General features: G+C 42.7%; 1 protein-coding gene across 1 annotated transcript in view; it reads left to right on the top strand.

The window, feature by feature from the left end:
- Nucleotides 1-26216, top strand: part of PHEX (phosphate regulating endopeptidase X-linked) — a 113801-nt gene that overhangs the window by 17862 nt on the left and 69723 nt on the right. The window contains exons 4-9 of the mRNA XM_056329663.1: nucleotides 8017-8103; nucleotides 9098-9324; nucleotides 12523-12591; nucleotides 17023-17139; nucleotides 22858-22941; nucleotides 23279-23424. Coding sequence (XP_056185638.1) covers nucleotides 8017-8103; nucleotides 9098-9324; nucleotides 12523-12591; nucleotides 17023-17139; nucleotides 22858-22941; nucleotides 23279-23424 — 730 coding nt within the window. The remainder of the gene's footprint in view (nucleotides 1-8016; nucleotides 8104-9097; nucleotides 9325-12522; nucleotides 12592-17022; nucleotides 17140-22857; nucleotides 22942-23278; nucleotides 23425-26216) is intronic.

Genomic DNA, 26216 nt, shown 5'->3' with positions numbered 1-26216 from the left:
TGACATTAAAGGGACTGAGGGACAGTCACCATCTCCAAAGGGTCAAGCTCTCTGAGTGTTTGGATCAAGGTCAGCAAGCTTTATGCTCGTAAAGGAGCACTGTTCCAATCAGTAGGACTGTGACATGAATTAGATAAGGAGGAATTAATCCTCTGTGGCTCACTTTCTTTATCTACAACAACGGATAATGGCTGTATCTCCTTGGTCTCACATGTCTGAGAGTGCTTTGAGATCCTTATCTTAAATGCCTAGAGTGCAATGCCAGGAGTAACCATTAGATTATTTCCTATGACCTTTCTTGTATCATAGACAATTACATTACCCATGTAATGCAGCTCAATAGCTCGGACAGGGATAAAACATAATTCACATTGGGCTAAAGCTTATCTTCCGGAAAGGCATCAAGTCTCGAAGATGTTAAGGGGCAGAGAAGCCACTATCTTGTCTGGTTGCTTGGCTCCAGTGGTTAATCACTGTCACTGCTGAATTTGTCATCTTCCAATTGTTGGCTTTCTTTGTGCCTTTTTTCAATAGACTAAAGACCCGTTTGGCACCAAGCATTTTCTAATGGTGAAGTACTTCCATACTGTAATCCTGTTACCCTTCCACCATCTTTTGTGAGACAAATCATGCTTTCTTACTGCATGGCTCCCCCCAACCCTCACGCATCTCAAGCCGTTCTACCCAAAGGATAACCCAAATGCTTGTGTTGGTTTTTTGCACCCTGCCAAGCTGTCCAACATTGTTTTTACAATATGGACAGCCAAAGGGCAGGTAGTGTTCCAGTCTGGCTCACCAGCCTGTGTACAACAATAGGATCATCTCCTTACTTCGACAGTTCTCTGTTTTTGCAGTCCAAAGCCACTGTTTGCCCTGGGAGTTCATGCTGAATTACTTGTCTGCTTCTAGCTTTTCACTCCTGCAGGGTTACAACTTTCCAGGAAACAGGATGTCTCCTTGGGGTTCTTGTATAGCTTTTTTTTGGTTTAAAGTCCAAACATGTTCCCACTGGGATATTTGCGCATGCAGTTGTTTTTTCTTCAAGATACAAAACTTTATAATATATTTGAGATCATCACCAGATATCACTGTGCAAACACTTCAGTTTGCATTTTCCACATACAGCAAATGTTTGGAAAAGGATAAGGACAAAAATGAATGGAAAACAAATGCTACTATTTTACTAGCAAAGTCTATTATTCTCCATATCTAGGGTTGGAAAGTGCAGAGAAAACATATTTTTTTCTCTCTAGAATAATAAGCTTAGCAAATCACATAGTGTCTCAGGAATCCAACTAAACTGTATATGCAGAAAACTGATAGCATACAGAATATATACAATCTGCAGATCAGGACACTGATAAATTGAATCAATATTTATAATCTAAATAAATGGTATGCATGATATTTTCCCTGTAAATCTGGCTGTACAATCCCTTTTTCATGCACTCCCTAGTCAGAAAAGGGAAAGGTACAGGAATTCTCAGTGCCCTGAATAAAACGCAGTGGTTGAAAACCAAAGTGAAGCTGCATAGGGCAGTAGGCTGGAAAATCAACAAGGGCTAGAAATGGAAAGTAAGATTAAAGGTAACACATAGCCACAACACTATCTTTAGCAGCTTCAGAATAGCATGCAGTTAAACACACACACACACTAGCAAAGTTTACTTTGTAAAGTGCCTTGCTCTCACTTTTAACAGCAGATGATTGCTATTTACTGTAGGGTAGGGAACCACAGGAAGCTGGCCTTTTTTAGCCCTCTTACCCTGGAAAAGAACTGTCTGAAGACAACTCAATATAAACTTAACTTCCTTCCCTTCCCAAACCCAGCTTCCTACACCCCCAGCTGTGTCTTTTCTTCCTTGACTATCTTTGGGAGTATCTACACTTCAGAGAGCTGAGGATCTTTCCTAGCTATGGAGTGTATTTTGCTGGCAATGCTGAGTCGTCTTGTTTTGTACAAGAGCCAGGGAGAGCAATGATGCAAATGTGCCTGACCTGGGCTGCTAGAGGAACAAGAACTTTGATTTGCAGTGAGAACCTCCTCACCCTCAGCCCCTTGGTAGAAGAAAATGAATGATGAAGCAGTTTGCAGCCTCAGAAAGTTTAGGATATCATGAACACCTTTAGCCAGTTTCTGACTGTGCAAGTGGTAGTTGCTTAATGAGATATGTTATTTCAGCACTGTGGAGCAGAATTACCAAGAGTGTTTGACGCTTACCATAACTAAGTTTTATGTGATGGGAAACATAAATCTTGCATCTGGGCATCCTGTGCATATGGAAACATGGACAATGAGGTGCTGAGATCACTAGCACAGCCTAAGATCCATTTTATCCCAAAGAGAATGACTTCGGAATTAATTTGAAAGTAAAACACATAACTGAAGAAAAGCTGCTTTGCTAGAACGGCCGTTCAAACGTGTACTTCATATTTGGTTAGGGAAACATTATTGCAGGCTTTATGTTCAATGTGGCTTAAACTATGCTAGTTTGCTTTGCTTGTCCTGGTTATGATATTCTGCTTTGCATTGGCAGCAGGCTAGTGTTATAAGTCTGTAGCAGCAACAAGTTGTTAAATTGTGGTTGATGTTAATAACAAATCTGTGCTCTGGTGTAAATCAGCTTAGATTGTGGGTTTGTTTTAATCTCGGCAGCCAGATTGCGATTCAATGTCCAGAACTGTAACATTTAACTGGGAGCTAACAAATGAACTATTATTATAAGGTGGCTTTTTTTTAAGTATCGTTGGAGTGCTGTGTGTTTCCTAGTCTGGTCAAGGCCATTTTTCCCTAAAAATTCTTATTTAAAGATGAAGCTAAAAGATGCCAATCAAAACTGGATAAAATTTCTTTCACAGTCAGTGAATCTGGTGAAGGATTAATTTTTTGGTCTATTGAAACTGTCTATAGATTCAAGTTGAATTCAGTTAATGTTTGGAGTCCTGAAATGGAAGGAAATTGGAGCTTTTCATTTTGAAGCAAGGAAACTGAGTTTAAAAAAACAAACAAACAAAAAACCCAACAAAGAAGAAAGCTGCAAGAACAAACTTAATGTCCTTCTTAGTGCTGAGTGAGATGCTTTAGTCAAAATGCTGATAACCCTGATCTCGTTAACTTGGCCACAATTTTTAATACCAGCTACTGGACTTAAGCATACTAAACTATCTCATGAGGCTGAACATTAACTGACTTGTGGTGGTCTTCCTCTCCCTATTCCCTGAAGACCTTACAGGTTTTGCTTTTGTTCTGCTGTCCATACAGAAAATATCTGAAACCATTAAAACCTTTCAAAGTGGAAAGACAGTCCTCCCAGCCAGTTGTATTTAAGAGTTGGATTTTTTCAGAGGGGCTGGATTTCTTCTCTGTAGGTCACCGGCTGGCATTTCCCTTAGTGTAGATGAGAGCCTGAAATGCCATCTTGCATCTCAAGAGATGGAGCACTATTCAGAGAATGCATTTGCATACTGGTGAGAGAGAAGGGTAGCCCTGAGGTAGGTCTGTTCAACTTGCAGAGGTCCTCAGAGAGCAGAGACTCTGAGCTGCAGCCCTTCCTTCAAAACGCTGCACTGCAGAGCTCAGCATGTACCAACCCACACAATTAGATACGCTTGGTGCAGGAGGGGGGCTGTCGCAGCTTGCTGCTATGGCCAGGCTACTCACAGTACCTGACGCTGCTAATTTAAATGTGGCTTGATATGTCTACATTGATTTCAATCACAGTAGTGACTTTCTTTCCATGGATACAGCAACCTGTAGGTAGACTAATTGATCACCCATATTTTTTATTAGTATGCATCACCTGCTTTCCTTGCTCTTCTTCTTTAAGAAGAATTTAAATATTCAAGGATGTGTAAAAGCCATGTGTATTTGTGAGTTAAATAAGACACAAATTTCTAAACCTTGTATTTGGATTTTATACTAGCTAATACAGAATTTGACTGGATATGACCAGTGCTCTAGGTTTGAGCTTCTAAATCTTTCTGAAAGCTTGAGGCTAAGGCTGAGGAACCTCTGTAGCCTAAAGAGCACTCATGGGTCACATCCCCTATTTCAATGTCAACAGGATTTAACTGTCTTGTTAAGACTTTCATGTTTGGTCACTGGATTTTACATTATCGGAACCAAGAATTTTCTTCATAAATTAATTCTGAGCAAATTGGCAGCATCTACCCCACTTCATTCTTTACAGTAGTGCAGGGAGTGTTACAGCTTTGTTCTGGCGCATAATTAGATGGTTTGATGGGAAAACACCAGGTCTGACTTTAACAGGATTTTATGCAGGTGTATTCTTAGAGAGTTGATTTGATTTTATTGGATCTCATCCTCTGTATCTCTCCTGAGCTCTAGCTGGGCTTTCACCATTGAATTTTATTAGCTTCAAAATTTCATGGCTGTGCAGCTCACTGGCCAGGAACAGAAGTTATTGCAATAGCTTTAATAGGAGTGTATTTTTTCATCCTTAGTTTTATGGAGGTTTCATTTATAGTTTCTTTTAAAATGCCATTCTTAAACCATGAGCAGGTCTGATTATTCTGCTAAGGACTGTGCACACTGAAGATATGTGGCAGTGACTGACGTTATATTATATTTAACAAGGTAAGAAATATTAACAATTTCAGGATTTGAAACCAAAGCTGTTGGGAAACTTGTCCAGCAGTATTTGTAGGGAAAATCTCATCCATAATTAAAAGGATGTGATGTCATTACATCTCTCATGGATCCAAGCAAATGAGTTCTTGTTTTGTTTGTTTTTTTTTTTTTTAAGTAGAAAAGGGATTGGAGGGAAAGAACAGGTGGCATTTGCTCATTGCTAAGGTATTCTTTGACTAATAAAGGTCAGCAGTAAGGTCCCGAGTGCTCACATGAGCACAGGTGGGGAATATCTGAGAGGTGCAGCATGGCAGGTTCTTCAAAGTGCTAGGGAAATCCTGGGAAATAAGCATCTTCAAATGCTGCCTCCAGCAGTGAGCTCCTAACACTGAGCGGAGCAGTGCAAACCCAGACCGTTCTCAGCTACAGCATCTACTGGTACCACCCAGCTGGCCTTCTGCCTCCTGTGAGAGGCAACATTGGAGAGAGGACTCTGGTGAGGTGCTGGGAAGGGCAGGGGCTGGACAGTAAGCAGCTGCCACCTGCTCGCAGGAGGGTGCTGCTTTTTGATGGCAGCACCACCACCTCTTCAGTACTGTGAGTCACCCCAGCCAGTATTGGCAGAGTTTTCTGGCAACACCGAGCTGTGTGGTGCAGTCCACACGCTGGAGGGAAGGGATGCCATCCAGAGGGACCTGGATAGGCTTGAGAGGTGGGCCCCTGCAAATCTCATGATGTCCAACAAGGCCAGCTGCAAGGTCCTGCACCTGGATCAGGGCAATCCCAAGCACAAATACAGTCCGGGCAGAGAATGGATTGAGAGCAGTCCTGAGGGGAAGGACTTGGAAGTGCTGGTGGATGTGGAGCTCAACATGACCTGGCAATGTGTGCTGGTAGCCCAGAAAGCCAACTCTATCCCGGGCTGCATCAAAAGAAGCGTGGCCAGCAGGTTGATGGAGGTGATTCTACCCCTTTGCTCCACTCTCATGAGACCCCACCTGGAGTGCTGCGTTCAGCTCTGGGGCCCCCAACATAAGAAGGACATGGACATGTTGGAGTGAGTCCAGAGGAGGCCACAAAGATGATCAGAGGGCTGGAGCACCTCTGCTATGAAGACAGGCTGATAGATAGGGTTGTTCAGGCTGGAGAAGAGAAGGCTCCAGAGAGACCTTCTAGCAGCCTTCCAGTGCCTAAAGGGGGCCTGCACAAAAGCTGGAGAGGGACTTTTTGCCAGGACATGCCAGGACAAGGGGTAATGGCTTTCAACTGAAAGAGGGTAGATTTATATTAGATCATATTAGGAAGGAATTCTTTTCTGTGAGGGTGGTGAGGCACTGGAACAGTTGCCCTGTGAAGCTGTGGATGCCCCAGCCCTGGAAGTGTTCAAGGCCAGCTTGGATGAGGCTTGGAGCAACCTGGTCTAGTGGAAGGTGTCCCTGCCCGTGGGGGTTGGAGCTAGATGATCTTTAAGGCCCCTTCCAACCCAAACAATGCTATGATTCTGTGAATAACATTGAATTGACACCTGATTAAGCTCCATGTGGAAGCTGTTTTGTTTTGCCATGGGTGGTGGTATGAAGTCCCAGTGGCCCTCTGCTTTGGCAGGCCACTGGGACTCCTGCATTGCACTTTGTTCTGCCTTTTGTGTGAGCCGTGCTTCTTAACTCAGGCACAGCACCACACAGGGACAGTCTGCACTGTACCTTTGCACATTTGAAACCCAGAGCACTGGTGATTATGGTATAGAGAAGGCACTCGTGAATTTTTTGAGGCTTTTTAGCTCTGGCTGAGCATAGAACAGGAGGGACTTGCAATGGTTTCAGCAGAGCTGCTCTCTTCAGTCGTCCCAGTAACAATAAGGTAATGCTCTGCAGGACCTGTCTGGTTCTTTCAAAGCCAGAAGAGGTCCAACAGGGTTTGCTAGCCCTGTTTCCATGCTGTGCTTAAGCATTACCCTGCTTCTCTTGGCCATGGAAGTGCTCATGCTGTGCTGCACCTGAGCTGATAGACTTTGCTGTAGCTAAGCTGCCTCTGTGTCATGGTTTAACCCCAGCCAGCAACCAGTTCTCACACAGCCCCTCCTCATTTCTGCTGCATTGCGATGGGGGAGAGAATCATAAGAGTAAGTGATAAAACTCAAGGGTTGTGGCAAAGAGAGTTTAATAGGTAAAGCAAAAGCTGTGCATGCAAGCAAAGCAAAACAAGGAATCCATTCACCACTTCCCATGGGCGGGCAGGTGTTCAGCCATCCCCAGGGAAGCCGGGCTCCATCACGCGTAATGGTTACTTGGAAAGACAAACGCCATAATGCTGAATGTCCCACCCTTCCTTCATCTTCCCCCAGTTTATATAGCCAGCATGTCATCACATGGTATGGAATATCCCTTTGGCTAGTTCAGGTCAGCTGTCCCAGCTGTGTCCTCTCCCAATTTCTTGTGCTTCTCCAGCCCTCCTGCTGGCAGGGCCTGAGAAACTGAAAAGTCTTTCACTTAGTGTGTAAATTACTTAGCAACAGCTAAAAATGTCAGTATATTATCAACATTATTCTCACACCAAATTCAAAACACGGCACTGCACCAGCTACTAAGAAGAAAATTAACTGTATTCCAGCTGAAACTAGGACACAGCATTTAGCCATATTATGTGTAGTTGCAGCTGCATCATGACTGATTTACAACTTGAATAAAATAGCTCGAGGCAGCCGAGAGTGGACTGCTGAGATTCAGATGCACTTTTCATACTATTTCATTTCCATAACATAATGTGAGGAATGCAAGGAATGTAGAGAAGATGGTTTAGAAAAGCTGGTTTGGGTTTAAGGCACCAAGGAGGTTGACGATAGTGTGAGGGAGCTATATCATGCAGCTTTTCAAACAGTGGGACACTTGCCCTTCTGTGCCATTTACAAGAGAGAGGTTGTATGTGTTTGACAGACAATGGGGCAGTTCTCTGCCCTTTTCCTTCAGCAGCAGCAGAGCTGGAAAATGTGAACTCCAGCAGTCTTGCTCCTGGGATCATCACCTACCCCATTAGACCCTGATTTCATAACATACCAGCACCAGAGGCTGAGCCACTTGAAAGAATTCCCGACTCCGTGCCCTATGCACTGGTTCCCACCCCTGCCCCACTATTCCCCGTCCCCTCAGTTTGCTGAGGGTAGCTCTTTGTAAGGATGAGAAGAAATAAGCAGTATCTGTCAACTGGCTTTAAATCAGTACTCTTAATAATAAATAAATAAATCAATCTTTCTCTGTTGGGGATTGAAAAAAGTACAATAATGTCTGTGTTACTGCGTAAGAAAATACACGTGGAACCTCATCCTTAATTAAACAAATGCTATGATTAAAGCAAATGCTGAGACAGGCAAACAGACAATTCTGACATTTTGTGATGTGTTGAAAAAACCCTTTCATTTGTTTTTTCAGCATTGCTTGAGAAACCCATCAGCAAAAGACGAGACAGTGAAGCTGTACAGAAGGCTAAGATCCTTTATGCATCCTGCATGAATGAGAGTAAGTGGCCTCATTTGAGAGACACACATATAAGTTACCTGTGTTTATAAAGGCAGGGTTTTTTTTTCTGTCTGCTGAGTTCTGTGAAAATTTGTGGCAACACAAAGATTTCAAAGGTGGGATTCAACTGAGGTACACCAAGGCTCAAGAAGTCAGTTTTAACGAGATCTCTGCTTGTCAGGGAATCTGTGCAAAAGGATGCCAAAACTGTGCCCTGGGGGTGGGAGCAGTGCCTGGTACATCAGAGGAGCCCTGGGATGAAACTCTCATACTGACACTTTCAAAAGACTGTTGTTGCTCAGCATCTTCCACCTCTCTCTAAATCCATTTAATCAAAACGTTTCCACAGGGCTGAGTATAGACAACCCTGGATTCTTTAGCTTAGAGTTATCTGCATGTCAAGTAAGTTTTGGGTAGGAAGCCCTATGGCCACACTTGCCAAGTGCTTTTCCTGAGCTTGTAAATGTCACTGTGAGGTGCTATACACTAGGTTGGGACAGATCCCTACCTTTATGTAGCTGCATGGGTGAAGGAAGAGTTGGGAGTGCCCTTTGTCCTTCTGACTCTTTCAGACTCTATTTCCCATGCAGCTTTCTTCCAGCACAGCCTGAGACTGACTGTCGGCAATTGAGAAAGCCTGCCCTGCAGCCTCAGTGCCAAGATGCTGACCCTTCTAGCTTTGATTATGTACAATAACCCTCTCTCAGAAACAGTGGTTTCTATGCTAGTTCCGAAGTCACGAATGGTTTTTTAAGTGACTTAATTCCAGCCCTTGCCTTTTTTGAAAGGCACTGATTTGCCTCTTGATGCAGATAAACTGGGTTGGACTCCTGTGCTTCTGTGCTCACAGGCAGAGCAGAGGCTTTGGGGTTTAGCTGTTGTGTTTTGTCTTGCCTAGAAATTGATCAAGGGTGATAAATCTTTTTGTCTTATGTGACTGTTGCTGGATTTTAATTTTCTGGAATGTAATCGTTGTCACACTTTTACATTTCAGATAAAATTGAAAAAGCTGACATGAAACCCCTGTTAAGTATACTGAGGCACTCACCTTTCCGCTGGCCTGTGCTGGAATCCAACATTGGACCTGAAGGGCTGTGGTCAGAGAGGAGGTTTAGCTTAGTGCAGGCCTTGGCAACTCTTCGTGGTCAGTACAGTAACTCTGTCTTCATACGCTTATATGTGGCTGCTGATGACAAAATCTCCGATCAGTATATCCTGAAGGTAAAACGTGGCATATCTAATAGGTTACTTCGCATAGTATTTTGTGTTCTCGTTTTTTAAAAAACATGCTTACATGCCAAATGTTTACACTTGATTATTGTCGCTATTACCTACTGACTTACAGGTGCATAGGTGAAAATTCATGGGAATGTAGAAGCCACCAGCAACCACACGTTACTGAAAAACATTTCTGTGCAGGATATTTTCTCCTTTCAAATAGGAAAAAAAACCCCAAACCCCCAAAGGTAAAATATGTTCCCAGTGGCCCAGTGTCAAGGGTCTATGTGCATGAAAATGGGAGAGGTGGATATCTAGTCCTGGGGGTGTTCTCTGTGCTGCGTATGACTCATCAGTTGCATGAAGAATAGTTTTTGTCTGTGAAGGTGAAGAATGGTGCATCAGTAGCAGATATTTTGAACTTAGGCTATTTTTCTTGAGATGGAAATGCATTATCTTTGGTTATACAGCAGCTCACAACACAGATGTATCCCAAACACTTCTAAATCTGAAATACAGAATTTACCTTTTTATTGAAATGCTATTGCTTTTGGACCAAAGCATGACTATTAACAGTGCATGACATTATACAACAGTTTAGATTAGTTAGAAAAAGACCCCAGAAATGTTGCTTGTAGTCTGACAAAACTCCAGAGAATTGTATTACTGTGAGATGTCACCAGGACAAGACTGAGTGCCTGGGCCAAATGCATTGCTTTTTAGGAAGTAGAGATGAGTAACTAGAGTAGACCAGCCCTCCACTGCTACAGGAAAATAGTTTATGAAGGCAGAAGAGAAGGGTCAAAGAAGAAATTTATGATGCCATTCATTGTAGCAAAATAGGGTCTATGATTCTTAAGTTGCTAGCATCTTGGCTAGCTGTTGGGAATGTAGACATGAGTACATTTTATTTGGGGATCAAATAACAGTTAACTGTGGAGGTACTGGAGTGGATGTCGATTCTGAGTCAATTCTTTAAAATGTCTTTGACTGAGGCATTTTACAGGTATAAAATTGAAAGGTAAGTTTTCCTCATCTCTAGGACATTTTCCTGAACAGTCAAGTCAACAGCAGACCAACCGCTCGCTGTATTAAAGTTGTCACTCTGCTAATATGCTCTTCAGATCCTGTCAGGATTGCCTCAGCTGGAGATTTCTTTAAAAGAACTGAAACAGCAGAATCAGGAGAGATACTTAGGTATCTCCTGGCATAATATTTTAGTCCAAGTCACCTGTCAGTGAAGGGCTGGTTATTTAAATCCTTATTGCTGGTCTCTTGGAAATGAATTATACCTAGCAGTATTTTCACTCAGTATGGTTAATGGCACCTAAACAACTGTACCACTATACGCTATGAATACATATTATTCTGTAGAGTATTCTGTTGTTGTTAATTTGCTTAAGAACTTGATCTGCAGAATACATCAGACAGTATTCTACTTTCTCCATGTTTTAATGAATTCCCAGGGGTGCAGATGTACCATGGAATATTTCAATCTGCTTATGAAAATGGCTCTGTTGCAAAATTCTTTGTTCGGCATTGCAAAATCATGAATGGATCAGAAAAAAAGTAGAAACTCCAAATAAAACTTTATTCAGCACGGAACATGATCTTTTTTTTCTTGGGGGCTGAAGAAATTGGTTAACTTTTTTGTTTATTTCTCATATTTCTGTTTGCTTGGTTTTGGTGGGTTGTCAAATCTCTTAAGCCAGGAAAATCTGGATGAGCATTTCATGCAACAGTCACATAATTGAAACAGACCAAATCATCTAAAGTTAACTATTACTGGGACACACATACACAAGGCATAAGGGTATATTCTTTTTGCTTCAATATGCTGAAAAAAGAAGGTGATAGAGTTTTTCAAAGAATCAGAGTTGCACTGAGCATCACAGCTACTGTCCTTTTGGTGGATGATTTGTTTTATTTGTTTATGGATTATTTTAAAGGTTGAGAACAGCAACCAGTAGAGGAAATGAATGAAATTAGTTCATTCATTTTAGATTCTAGGCCATGTGTATTTAGGTCATTGTTATAAATGTAGAAAAAGTGAAACATAAATTGTGTAGGATTTAGATTAAAAAGATGTGAAATTGTATGAATAAATACAAATCTCTCTTCATTAGACATAACTTTTAAAAACAAATACAGCATCAAAATAATATTTTAAAACATAAAACCTGCTGTTTCTTCTCCAGTCAGTATCTTATTCAGAGTTTAGAAGCTGATTGAATTATGTTTTCAGCTTTGGCTTCCATACCTTAATGTAACCTGATCGTATTGAAGTATTTGGGGAAATCTCAGTTTCTAGTATTTTTAAGATATATGCTGTGCTGTGAGTTTTTCTGGTTAGGAACTTGAAAAAGTATGCAAATACTCCCATGTAGTCATTTCACTCAAAGTCTAAGTGCAGATCTCAATGAACTTTCAGGACTGGTTTAGAAATTACCTGGAGGACTTTATTCCAGTATTAGGGTGACTGTAGACCAACACATTTGATCCATGTTTACATCAAAAGGATAAGTGAAAGTCAAAGATCCACCTGGATGCCTACCAGACATCTTTAGCTAATGTACTGGAGGCATAATAATTTCCTGTGCATGCATGCAATCATTTTTGTGGCTGGTATCCAGCTGTTCCAGTACATCTGTTCAAAAAGCCAAATACAGCACTCACTGCCAGTCTAGGGTGAAGCTCAAAAGTGTAACTTCAATTTCAGTCAAAGAAGGCTAACGATGCTTTCCAGATAGACAGCAGCTAACATGCTCCAGCGTCTAATGGGCATTTGGTCCATACACTAGACTAGTGTTTGTCTCAAGCTGATTCTGGTGCCCCTGAAATATGTGTAGGATGAGTGGTTGTCAGCACCAACTGCTTGATCCTGTAGACCCATTCCTATTGCATTACCTACTTGCTAATGGAGCCATAAACACACAAATCATGTAGGTGATTCTTTGCTGTAGTAGGTGGCTCAGATATTGGAGGGGGCATCTGAGGCTCCCCAGATCACAGTATAGCTTTTTTCTGTTGTTTTGAAATCCTGTGGAACGCAGGCTGGTGTAGCATATTATGTGTTAGATAATTACACACATCTAACATAATTGCCAGAAAAATGTGAAGTCTTCCAAGGTTGCTTATAGGGCTACCTTTGAATTCTGACGAATTTACCTATTAAATGCTGCTTCTTGTTATTTTTAACAGCTTGACCAAGCAAGCCTCTCTCTTGCATCTCGAGAGGATTACCTGGAAAACACCACAGAAGCCAAATCTGTAAGTATTATTAGCTGGAAATCAATGTGGCCATTTTTCCCCTCATTTTTTTCCATTGTTACTTTTGTTTTGTTGAGCCCCAGACTGAGAAGGGGTTGTGGTTTGTTTGGATTTGGATTTTTCAAGACATCTTATATCAGAAAATACCACCACTACAAGCACCACTACCACACTCTTGCAAAGATTTTCAAATGAAGATTTTTGTAAGATTTTGAGGTCCCCCCTGCTTTTTCTCCCCCTTGGAAGGGCATCTGGAGTTCATCTTGTCCAACCCCTCTGTTCAAGCAGGGTTGACCTCTGGAACGTACTGCTAGTCACTGGCCTCCAACGGGACTCTTTGCTGTTGATCACAGCCCTCTGGACCTGGCCACTCAGCTTGTTTTCACTCCACTTCACTGTGCACTTCTCTAACATTTACTTTTTCAACTTGGTGAACAATCACAACTGCTTACCCCTCATCTGTCACGATATTAAAGTATTAATAGAAGGTTTTCAGGCTGGTTAAGTATGATTTCCCCTTCATAAATCCATGCTCCTTGCTCCTGATCACCTTGTCCTTCATGTGTTTTGAAATAGTTTCAGGGCGGATTTTCTCCATCACCTTCCTAGGGATTGATAGGAAGCTGAGCAGCCTGTAATTCCTTGGATCTTCCTTCTTGAATTAAGAGAGGGGTGATACTTTGTCTCTTCCAGCCTTTAGGGACCTCTCCCAATATCTGTGACCTTCCAAGTATTATCCAGAGTAGACTTGCAATGATTCAGCCAGCTCCCTCAGCACTCATAAGTGCAATTTATCAGACCCTCTGGATTTACTTGTGTCCACTTTTCTGCCTAATTTGGTCCTCTTTGACTGAGGATAGGCCCTCCTTGCTTCAGAATTCCCCTCTGGTCTCAGGGGCTTGGGATTCCTGAAGGTCAGTCTTACCAGTAAAGGCTGGAGCAAGGTTGGCATTGAGCATCTTGGCCTTTTCAGTGTCATTTACTACCCTCCTCCATTTAGCAGCAGATCTGTGTTCTCCCTAGTCTTTCTTCTGCTGTTATGTACTTGTAGGGTGTTTTCTCATTGGTATTCATATGCCTTACCAGATTCAACTTCAAGTTGGCCTTGGCTTTTCTAACCATATCCCTGCAATATTTGTCAGCAACTCTATACTCCTAGGTCATCTCTCTGTGCTTCTACCTCTTATACCCTTCCTTCTTATGCTTGAGTTTAGCTAGGAGCAACTTCTGCACCTGTCCAGGCCTCCTACCACTGTTACTAGATTTCCTACTTGTCAGAATGGGCTTTTCTTGAGCTTGGAGGAGCTCAGGTAGAGTTTCATGCATTTGCACTGCTCTCTCACATAAAGGACAACTCCCATCTCCTCACCTTCTCAGCCTGCCCTTCCTAAAAATCCTTATCCATCCATGTATAACTCCAGCTGTGCAAGTTATCCCACTATGTTTCTGTGATCCCAGTGAGGTCATAGCCCTGTAACTCCACACAAACTTCTAACTCCTCCTGTTCATTCCACATGCTGTTTGCATTAGTGCAAAGGGGTTTCCCACGGACACCCAGTCATGCTGATTCTTCAGTGTGCCCTTGAGAGTCTTCCTTGTAAGGCTGTCCTGTAGGCACTTCCTTCGTAGGCACTTCCTTCTTTGCATACCTACCCTCAAAGGGGCTCCATTACAGCTCTGTTTTGTTGATTATGTCTCCTCTTTTCCCATTACCCTGGGCCCTTGGCTTGCCTACCCTATCTGTACCTTCCTTAGTTCTTTCTTCAAGAATCACTCCCTTGCCCATTGTTTCTAGTTTAGAGTCCTTCTTACCACATTGGCCAGCCTGTTAGTGAAGATACTCTTGCCTCGTTTAGTCAAACGGATCCCATCCCTTCCAAGCAGCTGTGAATTCTCAGAGAGGGTCCCATGAACATAGAAACCAAATTTCTGCTTCTGATGCCAGCTGTGCAACCAGTTGTTAACCTGCAAGATCTGTCATGTCCTGCTCAGGCCCTTACCCCTCACCAGCAGGATCAAGGAGAACACCATCTTGGCCTCAGGCCCTTAACCTCTGTCCCCATAGCTTTGTAGTCATGCCTGATACTTCCCAGGTCACCCCTGGCAATAACATTGGTGCCTAGCGGGAAGAACATCAGGGAATTGTAGTCAGAGGGCTGGATAAGCTTGCTAGGCTCTTCACAACATCCTGAATGTGAGACCCCCAGTAAACGGGAAACCTCCCTAGGTGACAAATCAGGTTGGCAGGTGGGGCCATCCATCCCCTGCAGCAGTGAGTCTGTTACTGCTGTTGCTTGCGTCTTCCTTCTGCTGGTCCTGAGTGGCTCAGGCTCAGCCACAACACCCCAGTTGATAGTGCTCCTGAGTTGTCGTCAGCTACAAGAGCAGTGGGCTGAGGGCCTTTGTTGTGATGGGAGTTGACACTTTCCAGCCTCATAAGCACAGGCTCCTCCTGCTTCTTGTGCTGCAGCTGAAGGTCCAGGCTTTTGAAGCTCCAGGGTCTCCAGGGATGTCTGGCTGATCTTTCTCATCTCCTCTGAGGCTGTGTGATCTGCTGATCTCTCACAGCTCTTTCACTTGGCAGCACACCTCCACAGTAACTGCACACCTCCTGCACACTAGGAGACCATGTGCCCCAGCCTCGGTGGGGGGCCTCAGGCACTCCCTGCAGCCTGAGACTTGCAGAGCTGCGTCCTTCCTTATGAAGGACCATCTGGGCCCAACAGTCTCATAACAAAGAGAAAGGTACATTACTGGTGTCTGGGGATCATGGCCTGTGGCATGTGACTACCATATCTAAGGATGGGTATGCCAGGCGAAGTTTGCCGTCCTTTTCTTTGTGAACTGCTGCATCTCTTGACAGCCTGTGGGAGCTGTGCTCTGGGCCTGGCTCTCTGGCATGGGCTTAAAGGGTGCTGGACCCCCCCAGATCAGGAGTCAGGTGGAAGAAAGGCTGTGGGCACCCTTTGGTCTAGCACAGTTGGCAGAGTTAGCAGCTGCTAGAGCTACCCTCCCCTTAGCTTTTACCTGACCTGGTGGCAATGGGAGCCCTCATGTCTCTTGCGGGGATCCAGGAGTTCCCAGATCATGGACAAAGTGCCCAGAAGCTCAAGAACATCTCAACAAAGTAGAGCCCAGAAGCTGCCATGTCCTCGGGCTGCCTTGGTGAGCTGCCATCCAGGCCTGCCTCTTGGGCTCAATTAGACCAGAAAGCCCAGTACATTTCAAGAGCCACCACAGGTCATTATCATCAAATTAACTTGAATTCATTTAATGATCAGAACAAGAGTTCCTCAACAGATTTCAAGTATTAAGTATTCATTTCCTATCGTGTCATCCTGTCCCCACGTACCCTCTCCCTGCTTTATGGTTTCTCTGCTACAGCACAGTTTCTTGCTGCTTTTCTAAGGGCAGCAGTTGTGAAGCCATTAATGTTTATCAAAGACTTTGATGTATCAATATTTGGCAATGGCAGCACCTTTTCCCCCCTCCCTCGATGAAGGCCTGCGGGCAGTATCCAGCACATACAGTCCAAGGCTCAAAGGAAACAACCCCTTCGGTTGTCATGGGGGACAGGTCATTGTTACTGACAAAGTTTTTACAGTTTTGCTTCCCTTTTGAGTTCCCTGAGAGGTTAGTAAGTTTTTTTTAGCTGCATCTATCAGACTAGATGATGCCAGGATACAAGTAATTGTTATCTACTAAAAGATTAAAGGTGGAAATATGTTGGGATATATTTTTGCTTTTGTTGGACTGTGAGCTGGTAGGAGTTGATGAGGAGTAATCTGATCCCTCCAAAATCTCTGAAAGATTATGCTAGGGGGGAGGTAGCACATAAATCACTACAGTATCATTACATACAGTGTATTTTTCTAAAATTGGCGTATACACACTGAGACTAAGATGTGCTTTATTAGGATAGCCCGTGGAGAGCAGAGCAGAGCACTGTAGCAGGTACATGTGTTACAGTGCCATGTCAGGAACAGAGAAGAGAGCTAAGCGGAGCGTCCCTTTATCTCCCTATCTTCTCAGCCACTAAGCTTGCACTTTTATACAAGTACTTCTTCAGTCCTACACTGATTACTGTATGAGCTGGTGCTGGTGTACACTCATACGTGTTGTCTAAATCCCATTGTAAGAGCTAGAAGTGTTGCCAGTCTAATCCAGAAGTGTCATTTGCGTTTCCCGAGATTTATACTCTGTGAACCACAGCAGGTATCTCTGTCATGCACAGTATGTTTATGGTGTTATTTCTCCTTTTTCTTTGGTGACAGCAGTCATTCAAGGTAAGGAAAGCACAACTTTGATTGCTAGGGCATGAAAGTAAAAAGTATTATATTCCTTGCTATAGCTGGCCATTTCTGATCTACTGCTGCAGCTGTGCTCAAGAGCAAATCCAGTGGTAATTTCACTCTTTTTGTTTCTTTACAGTACCGAGATGCCTTTTTGCAGTTCATGGTTGATACAGCAGTGCTTCTGGGTGCAAACGCCTCACGAGCTGAATCTGATATGAAGTCAGTTCTAAGACTGGAAGTTAAAATAGCTGAGGTTAGTAATCTAACATGGCATTCAAGCTAGCTTTTATTTTAAAAAGTGCAATCCTTTTTCAAAATGGAAAACCATTGTACTAACAGCCTTAGCAATAGTGTTTTTTAGAAGCAGAAGGAACAGATTCTGATGAAGAAAGGATGAACAGTATTTCTCCCTTAATTAATTGTTAAACTGATTATTTTATTCTCAGGGGGAAAAACCCTTAACCAAATATTCTTGGTCCTTTAAATTGTTAGGATGTCAAAGAGGCTCGCTAGAGATAAGCCTGGGGGTGGCATATGAATGTTTGAGGGATGGTATGCTAGTTAGGCCCTTCGGTCTGCAATCTCAGTGGAGGCAGAGGATGGAGATTTGTGTGGCTGCAAAGATGCAGGGGTTATCGATATGTTAATAACCACAGAAGTGCCTGAGAATGGTCATGTAGTAATTAGGGCTTGTCCTGCCAAAAAGGTGACAGTATCGATAGCCCAACTGAAGTTTATCTGCACCAATACACCAGAAGCCATAATACAGCTGGAAAACTATGGTACAGTTGCAGTCACGGAAGCATGGTGGGACGACTCATGCAACTGGAGTGCTGCAACGGATGGCTATAAACTCTTCAGAAGGGATAGGGAAGGAAGGTGAGGCAGTAGAGTAGCCCTGCATGTTAGGGAGTGTTTTGACTGTCTAGAGCTTGATGACAGTGATGATAGGGCTGAGTATTTATGGGTAAGAATCAGGCAGAAGGCCAAGAAGGCAGATATCATGGTAAGAGTCTGTTGTTAGACTGCCCAACCAGGATGAAGAAGCAAATTAAAGACTCTATAAGTAGCTGGGAGAAGTCTTAAAATCACTAGCCCTTCTTGTGGGGGACTTCAACTTATCAGATGCCTGCTGGAAAAACAACACAGCAGAGATGAAACTCTAAAAAGTTCCTGGAGTGTGTGTAAGAGAACTTCCAGATACAGCTGGTGAGTGACCCAACTAGGGAAGGTACCCTGCTGGACCTCTTGTTCACAAACAGAGAAGGACTTTGGGGTGATTGGAGGCCTTTTTGGGCATAGTCATCACAAAATAATAGGGGGTTTGATTCTTGGAGAAGTAAGGAGGGGAGTCAGCAGAACTGCTACCTTGGACTTCTGGATGGTAGACTTTGGCCAGTTGACAGAGTCCCCTGGGACACAGTCCTGAAGAGCAAAGGAGTCCATGAAGGCTGAACATTCTTCAAGAAGGAAATCTTAAAGGCACAGCAGTAGGCTGTCCTGATGTGCTGAAAAATGAGCTAGCAGTGAAGAAGACTGCCCTGGCTGAACAGAGAGCTTTGGCTGGAATTCAGAAGAGAGGAGTTTATGACCTTTGGAAGAAGGAGGAGGCCACTCAGGAGGACTACAAGGATATAATGAGGTTATACATGGAGAAAATTAGAAGGGCCAAAGCCCAAGAGTCAATAAAAAGTGTTTCTAGAAATATATTAGCAACAAAAGGAGGGCTAAGGAGAATCTCCATCTTTTACTGAATGTGGGGGGAAACAGAGTGAGAAAGGATGAGGAAAAGGCTGAGGTACTTCATGCCTTCTTTGCCTCAGTCTTTAACAGTAGGACCAGTTATTCTCCAGATACCCATCCCTCTGGGCTGGAAGACAGGGACGAGGAGTGGAATGAAGCCCCCACAATCCAAGGGGCAATGGTCAGTGATCTGCTGCCCACTTAGATGTACACAAGTTTATGGTGCCAGAGCTTGTCAAGCCACTTCCCATCATTTATCAGCAGTCCTGGATAACCAGGGAAGTCCCAGGTGACTGGAAGTTGGCAAATATAACGCCCATCTACAAGCAGGGCCAGAAGAGGGATCCAGGGAACTACAGAGCTGTCAGCCTGACCTCAATACCAGGGAAGGTTATAGAGCAGATCACCTTGAGTGCCATCACATGTCATGTACAGGGAAACCAGGTGATCAGGCCCAGCCACCAGGGGTTTGTGAAAGGCAGGTCCTTCCTGACTGTCCTGATCTCCTTCTGTGACAAGGTGACCTGCTTAGTGGGTGAGGGAAAGGCTGTGGATGTTGTCTGCCTGGCCTTTAGTAAAGCCTTTGACACCACTTCCCACAGCATTCTTCTGGAGAAACTGCCTGCTCGTGGCTTGGATAGCTGTACTCTTTGCTGGATTAAAAACTGGCTGAATGACAAGGCCCAAAGAGTGGTGGTGAACAGAGTTACATCCAGTTGGTGGCTGGTCACACGTGGTGTTCCCCAGGGCTCAGTAGTGGGGCCAGTTCTGTTTGATACCTTTATCAATGATCTGGATGAGGAGATTGAGTGAACCCTCAGTAAGTTTGCAAATAACACCAAGCTGGGCAGGAGTGTTGATCTGCTGGAGGGCTTGAAGGCTCTGCAGAGGGATCTGGGCAGGCTGGACAGATGGGCTGAGGCCAGTGGTATGAGTTTCAACAAGACTCAGTGCTGGGTCCTGCATTTGGGTCACAACAGCCCCACACAATGGTACAGGCTTGGGGAACAGCAGCTGGAAAGCTGCCTGGTGGAAAGGACCTGGGGGTGTTGGTCGACGGCCAGCTGAACATGAACCGGCAGGTGGCCAAGGTGGCCAGCAGCATCCTGGCTTGTATCAAAGATAGTGTGGCCAGCAGGACCAGGGCAGTGATCGTCCCCCTGTACGTGGCACTGGTGAGGCCGCATCTTGAACACTATGTTGAGTTTTGGGCCCTTCACTGCAAGAAAGACATTGAGGTGCTGGAGTGTGTCCAGGGAAGGGCAATGAGGCGGTGAAGTGTCTGGAGCAGGAGCAGCTGAGGGACCTGGGGCTGTTTAGCCTGGAGAAAAGGAGGCTGAGGGGAGACCTTCTAGCTTTCTACAACTACGTGAAAAGGAGGCTGTAGGCAGGTGGGTGTTTTCAGTCTTTTCTCCTAAGAAACAAACAATAGAACAAGAGGAAATGGCCTCAAGTTGCACCAGGGGATTTTTAAATTGAATATTAGGAGAAATTAATCCATAGAAAGGGTTGTTGAGCATTGGAACAGGCTGCCCAGGGTAGTGGTTGAGTCCCCATCCCTGGAGATATTTAGAAGACATGCAGATGTGGCACTTAGGGACATGGTTTAGTGGTGGACTTGTCAGTGTTAGGTTAATGGTTGGGCTGAATGATCTTACAGGTATTTTCAAACTTAAATTATTATACTGTAATTTTGAGACTGGGCACAATCTGAGTCCCTGCTGGGCAGCTATGTTGAGAATACATTACCATGTATTCAAGAAGCAGATCGGCTGGTTCTCTGAGGAACAGTCTAAAAGCAGTGCAAGACCTAGATGGGATATTGATGCTTGGTAGTGAGAGGGCAGTTGTTACAACAGCACCACAGTTAGCTCCTGAGCTGCTTTCATGGGGCACCTTGGGAGAGGGGATGAGAAACTCCATGAGTTTTAATTTAGAGGTCCAATTGAATTTAGTAAAGCTAAACAGATTTAAATTTGGTGCTCAGTTCTGACTGATTTACTTGATGACATCTTTTCCCCCTTGTGGAGTTTAATTTATGCTTTAGGACTGTTGCGGGCTGAAGGAATGTTTCTGTTTCCCTGTATCCCTGTTTCAGTGGGGCTGCTGCAGGAATCCCACTCCTGGGAGCTGCAAGTCCACTATTGTTTCCATTTCTTCTAAAGACAGAGAGAAAAGTTAGCTTCAGTCTTGGGAAACCAGCAAAAGTTAGAGCTATAACCTTGACACTGATTTGCAGAACTGCCAGCTGACATGAGGATTTTTGCATATCACTGCAGAAAGACGTTGTCCCTTGTGAAATGCTGGGTCTCCTGCTAACACAGAAGCCTGTGTACAGGACAAGTGATGCAGCAGAGGAGTTTTCTCTGAGTTCTGCTGCTGCAGTCTACAGGAGGAAAGGCAGTGATGCTTCCCAATGGTGTGTGTGTGCAAAACTGAAAGCCATTCACGACGGTAGTAACTCGGTGTTTCCATCTCCCTGCTGAAAGATGAAATTTTGTCAAACCTCTAAATAAAGCCCAATATTCAGCTTCAGTTACCCAATGTGGATGAACTAATGAGCAGATACTTCATTGTGACCCAGCAGACTTGAAAAACAGAAAACGTTTCTTCTGGTTATTAGTTATGTGGTAAGAAGATGCATCGCTACTTCTGGTAGCTCTAATACTTTACTTAAAGAATGCCTTACAGAGTTTAAATCTATAAAGTATATAGGTGAAGTGGGCATATAAGATGACTTGGATCATGTAAGAGCCTTCAGGGTCAGTAATGTGTACTGTTATGCAACAAGCCATACTTGCTTATGGTTCCCTAATTTCCTCTTAGTATGAATAATCCTCCTAAAATTTATTCAGATATTAGACATGAGTGCAGGGACATGGATTGTTGCATAATCCCTAATGAGCACAATGATTTATATAAACATTTTACTGTGATTTCAAAGGAGATAGTCCTGTTTGCTACTTAGGTTTTTACTGTATCCTGTGTTCCTCTGTCTTTGTTGTAAGAGAATGTATGCAATGGAGAACTTGTGTGCTCAGGCAGAGACAGCAAGAATAAAGGGAGGATACTTTGGATATTGGAGGGAGCAGCATGCTGCAAGAGAGCTTGTTGTGTACAAGGAAGATTTCAGTTAAATTTGAATTACTGGAGGAAGAGGGAAAATTTTGAGACCAAGGGAGCAAACGGGTTCAAGAAGAGTTTAAAGATTTGTCAGATAAAATAAAATTTGCAGAAAGGGAGAAGAAAGTTGGGGTTTTTTTTCCTGTGTGGTTTGAGCAATAGTAAAACCGCAGACACTTACTGGAGAATTTTGGTTGGACAACTGCCAGCTGTCTGGTTAGTCTGGCGTCAATCTCTGTCCTCTTTAAACTGCACAGCATACAGCCTGTTATGTAGGAATTACCTTAGAGCAGAGCTGGAATTGCCATCGGCAATTCTTGTTCCTCTTGAACACTGAGAAAATTTTGAGCTATATCTTGTACTTGGTTTGTTTTTCTATTATGAACTGTACTGCCACCTTAGAATCTGAATGTCCCCTATCAGTTATAAAAGAACTTGCTTTATATTTAGGATTTCTTTTTCTGTGTCCTTGGACTTTGACACTACAGAGGATCCTGATGTCTGTCTCCTTTGGTCATCCAGATGAGAGGCCTGATTAGAGAATACTTCAGTTCATGTCTGGTTTATATACCCAGGTTTCCTGCTATGGAAATCAGGATGGTGGGATAAAATGAGAAACTTGTGTGTATCTGGCTCTTCCCTCAAATTTAGTCAGGCCATAGCAAGAACATGTTTAAATCCAAGAGACAAGATGCACTTCAGCATACTTATCTCAGATTTGACCTTTTAAACCATACAGTTTGGAACTGGCTTCTACCTGACATGACAGGATGAGTAAGTATTAATGGTCTAGGTGTGCTTGTATCTCTTATGAATCAACATGCATTTCCTTAGTATAATCAGAGCTAAAATTGGTCTAATATCTTCAAAGAAGACATGCAGCTCGTTAAATTCCCCAGTAATGAGTTAAGATGACGATGAACTGTGTTCCATTTCTACTAGTTAAATGCCATCTTCAAAAAAGGAAGTTAATGCTATGAATGCTTGGAAAATAGATGGTAAGATATTTCTTCACTGGGATTATGATGGACAGCAATGATATAAGAGGAGGTCCCTGCAAGATAATCCTTGTTTTGATTTTTTTGTTTGTTTGTTTTCCCCCCAGATCATGATTCCATATGAAAATAGAACGAGTGAGGTGATGTACAATAAAATGAACATATCGGAGCTTAGTGCCATGATTCCACAGGTTGGTTGGGGGTAATTGCAAAATTATTCTTTTAACTTCTGACCTATATAATTAAAATTGCCTTCAGTGCACAGAGCAGCATGTTAAAGTAATATCATTAGGAATGTGTGTACTCAATTACAATATATTTTCTTTTAAATATAGTTACTTATATTTATATATATATATATTTTACTGAGGTTTGAAATTATGTGTAATGACAAAGTGCAATAGTTTTTAAATTTTTAATAAGCTTTTAAATAAAGCTTTGAAACCATTAGTCTCAAAGGTGCAACTTAGTTAATAAACCATCTTGCTTCATAATATGCTTTAACCACCCTTCTTTTTGTCATTGCAGTTTGACTGGCTGGGATACATCAAGAAGGTGATTGACACCAGACTCTATCCTGAGCTCAAAGATATAGGTCCTTCAGAAAATGTGATTGTCCGTGTTCCCCAGTACTTCAAAGATTTATTCAGGATACTAGAAAATGAAAGGAAAAAGTAAGGATCCTATGACGGTTTCATCCACACTTACGAGGGGACATCAAATGCTGGGCTTTTCCTGGGTTTTCCAGGTGTTTCAGATATTCTTGGAATCAGGTCTCTCTAGTCTCTAGGCAAAAGGTCTGTTTGGTTTTGTCTGAATGAGGATATCATATTAGCTTGTGTGTACTAGGAGAATTTGCAGTTTCAACACTTCTTTTTTTATGGAAAACACAGGTTGCAGTAAAGCTGCTCTTTCCAGATACATTCATTATCTCTTACTTGTATGGGGTCTTGTATCTTGTGAAATCATTTACATCTGTAAACCATAGTGGTAAAATGCAGGTAGCTTAGGTTAAACATAGTAGATGTGCTTTGCACATAGGGAAGCCAGATAGCTTTGGGCAGTGTGATGAAAAAGTGTATGTGAAGATGACATCCCATTTTGAAACGTCATTGTTGACATCTAAGTGATTTCTCTGGTAATTTGCTCTCTGCTGAGGTGTGTTGCTGAACTTTTTAAAAAATATTGTTAGGCTGTTGTCTCCAAAAATCATTCTTTACTGATTGTACAATACAGCCACAACTGAATTTATATTTCAGAAAAAAAGATTGATTCAGAAGCATTAGTCTTATATTGTTGCTCTATCTTGCCAGTGACAGAATGCTTACATTAATTCATAATACCTGTAAAGATAACACATAGATAAGACAATAAGAAAAATAAAAATGATTGATCTGCCTACAGATCATCAAACTTCCTTTCTTTATAAAATTCAGACAATTGTCATTAGTGTGCCGCCAATCTTAATTTCCTGAAGAAATTCTTCTGGACAGTTTGAACTGTCGATGCTTTGTATCTCAAAGTTAGTTACATCAGTGGGGATAAAGCAGTGATTTAGAGGATCCACATGTAGCAAGACAACAGAGAATTAGTTATTCCCTGTGTACAAATACACTTATACACAGATGTATTGTGTAATGACATAGTAAATGCCTGAAGTATTTTTCCATTAGAGTCTTATTCAGGGAAAATCTGAGTATTGAAGAAGAGTTAAGCCAGCCTGGTGTCATGGCAGAGTGATGCTGGAGTAATGACCAGAAAGAATGGCAATGCTGGTCTTCAGCAAAGCTTGAGACCAGCTTCCTGACCCCACAGGCTGGGGTAGGTGGGCAAAAGCAGTGTCTGATTTCCAGTATATTCACACTGCATATCTTAGAGTTCATGATGGCTTAAGCGTTTTCTGTTCAGTCTTACCCTAAGAAATTTGCATCATAAACTGTTAGAAATGGCAAATAGTGCTAAACTCCACCTAGGCAGGCTTCAAATTCTTGTACATAAAATCCATCCAAACTGCATGATAACAAAGATCATGTTTATCTCTTAAATGATAATGTTCATTACTTAAAATGTCATAGTCTGCTCCAGAAGTAACTTTGTTATCTGGCCTAAGAAAATTAGGAAATATCTTAATACGAACTCCTAACAATGAGGTCTTAGCATTTCCCTGTAGGGTGAACTCTGAAAGTTTAACAAGGCTATTTTCTTTCAGGTAATCTCATTTGACATTCTCCATATGATATTTTAAAGGTTAAATTAAATCAAATATGATGAATTTGGGTAAATATCTAGACCAATCAAATTCCTAGTAAAGCATTCACATATTTTGGATTTGCTACAGTGATTAGAATGTGAATTAACTTCTCGTCATTTGGAGAAGCAGTTACTTTCACTGGGTTCATATACTTTCCAGTTACAAACCTTCTTATCCCTAAATTATACTTTTATTCCAATGCCTTGTGTGTCCCCTTCCCAGGTGAGCTCCCTGCTGGCATAGGTACTGTTCAAAATGGCACAAAAAGATGGTTCATGCCCCAGTGATTTGGCAAGTACTCCATGAAGTTTGTGTCAGGCAGAGGGAAGAATGGAGCAAAAATTAAGTCTAGCTACAGAGCAGTTCCCTGTGATGGAGGTGGCAAGTCATATGGACTCACAGTCATGTTATTAAAAATTGCTCCCTTGGAGAACCTGCTGAACAATCTTGAATTGTGAAATCATTCACATAGCAATGTTACCAGAAAATAGCACGTTGGCAGGTTGTAGAGTGAATTTAGTAGAATAAGGCTGTTACTTACCTGACAACCCTGCTCCATATAATCAGGTTACTTTGTGGAGCTTGAAATATGTGCAGTGGTGTGATCTGGAGGTCTATCTGGAATTCCCAAGCCAGGGCACTGCTGTGAGTCCAGCCCATGAGCATGGTTCTCCACAGTAAGCTGCCCAAGCAGCTGAGTAACTAGCCCGCAGGAGTTTCCATCAGCCGTGGGCTAGCTAGCCTGTCACATCAGATGTTCGGTACTGAAGTAAGTCACACCTTCATAAGAGGTCTTCAGGGATTCCTTCAGGTTTTTAGTGTACTGACTAATTTTTAATGGAGTTTGTATCTATTACAGGAAGAAGAGGTGTATGTTGAAAACATAAATGTAGCTGTGGTGTAAATGAGATTTAAATGTGGTATAAATGAGAGCTCCAATACATCTGTGCCCTGTGAGAGGGGAGATAGGATGGTGCTGGCACCAGTTAGGAGCCCCTTGTATCCCTTCTCTGTTACCTGTGTGCTGGGCTTTATGTGTGAGCCATAAATAGGATACAGCAAATTGTGTCCTTGTTGGAGATGTTGAAGGAAGCAGCTTTATCGTTCTCATGGATGTCAGAATGAATAACTAGTTTGCTTTGCCTTACCTTACCAGATCTTTGCAGTATGGGACAATTAATAGAGAAGTACTCTGTAATTACTGAAGCCTAAGAG

Source organism: Falco biarmicus, chromosome 2 (genome assembly GCF_023638135.1).
Source record: "Falco biarmicus isolate bFalBia1 chromosome 2, bFalBia1.pri, whole genome shotgun sequence".
Lineage (NCBI taxonomy): Eukaryota > Metazoa > Chordata > Aves > Falconiformes > Falconidae > Falco > Falco biarmicus.
Note: the sequence above shows the minus strand (reverse complement) of the source record. Positions and strands in the feature narration are given on the sequence as shown.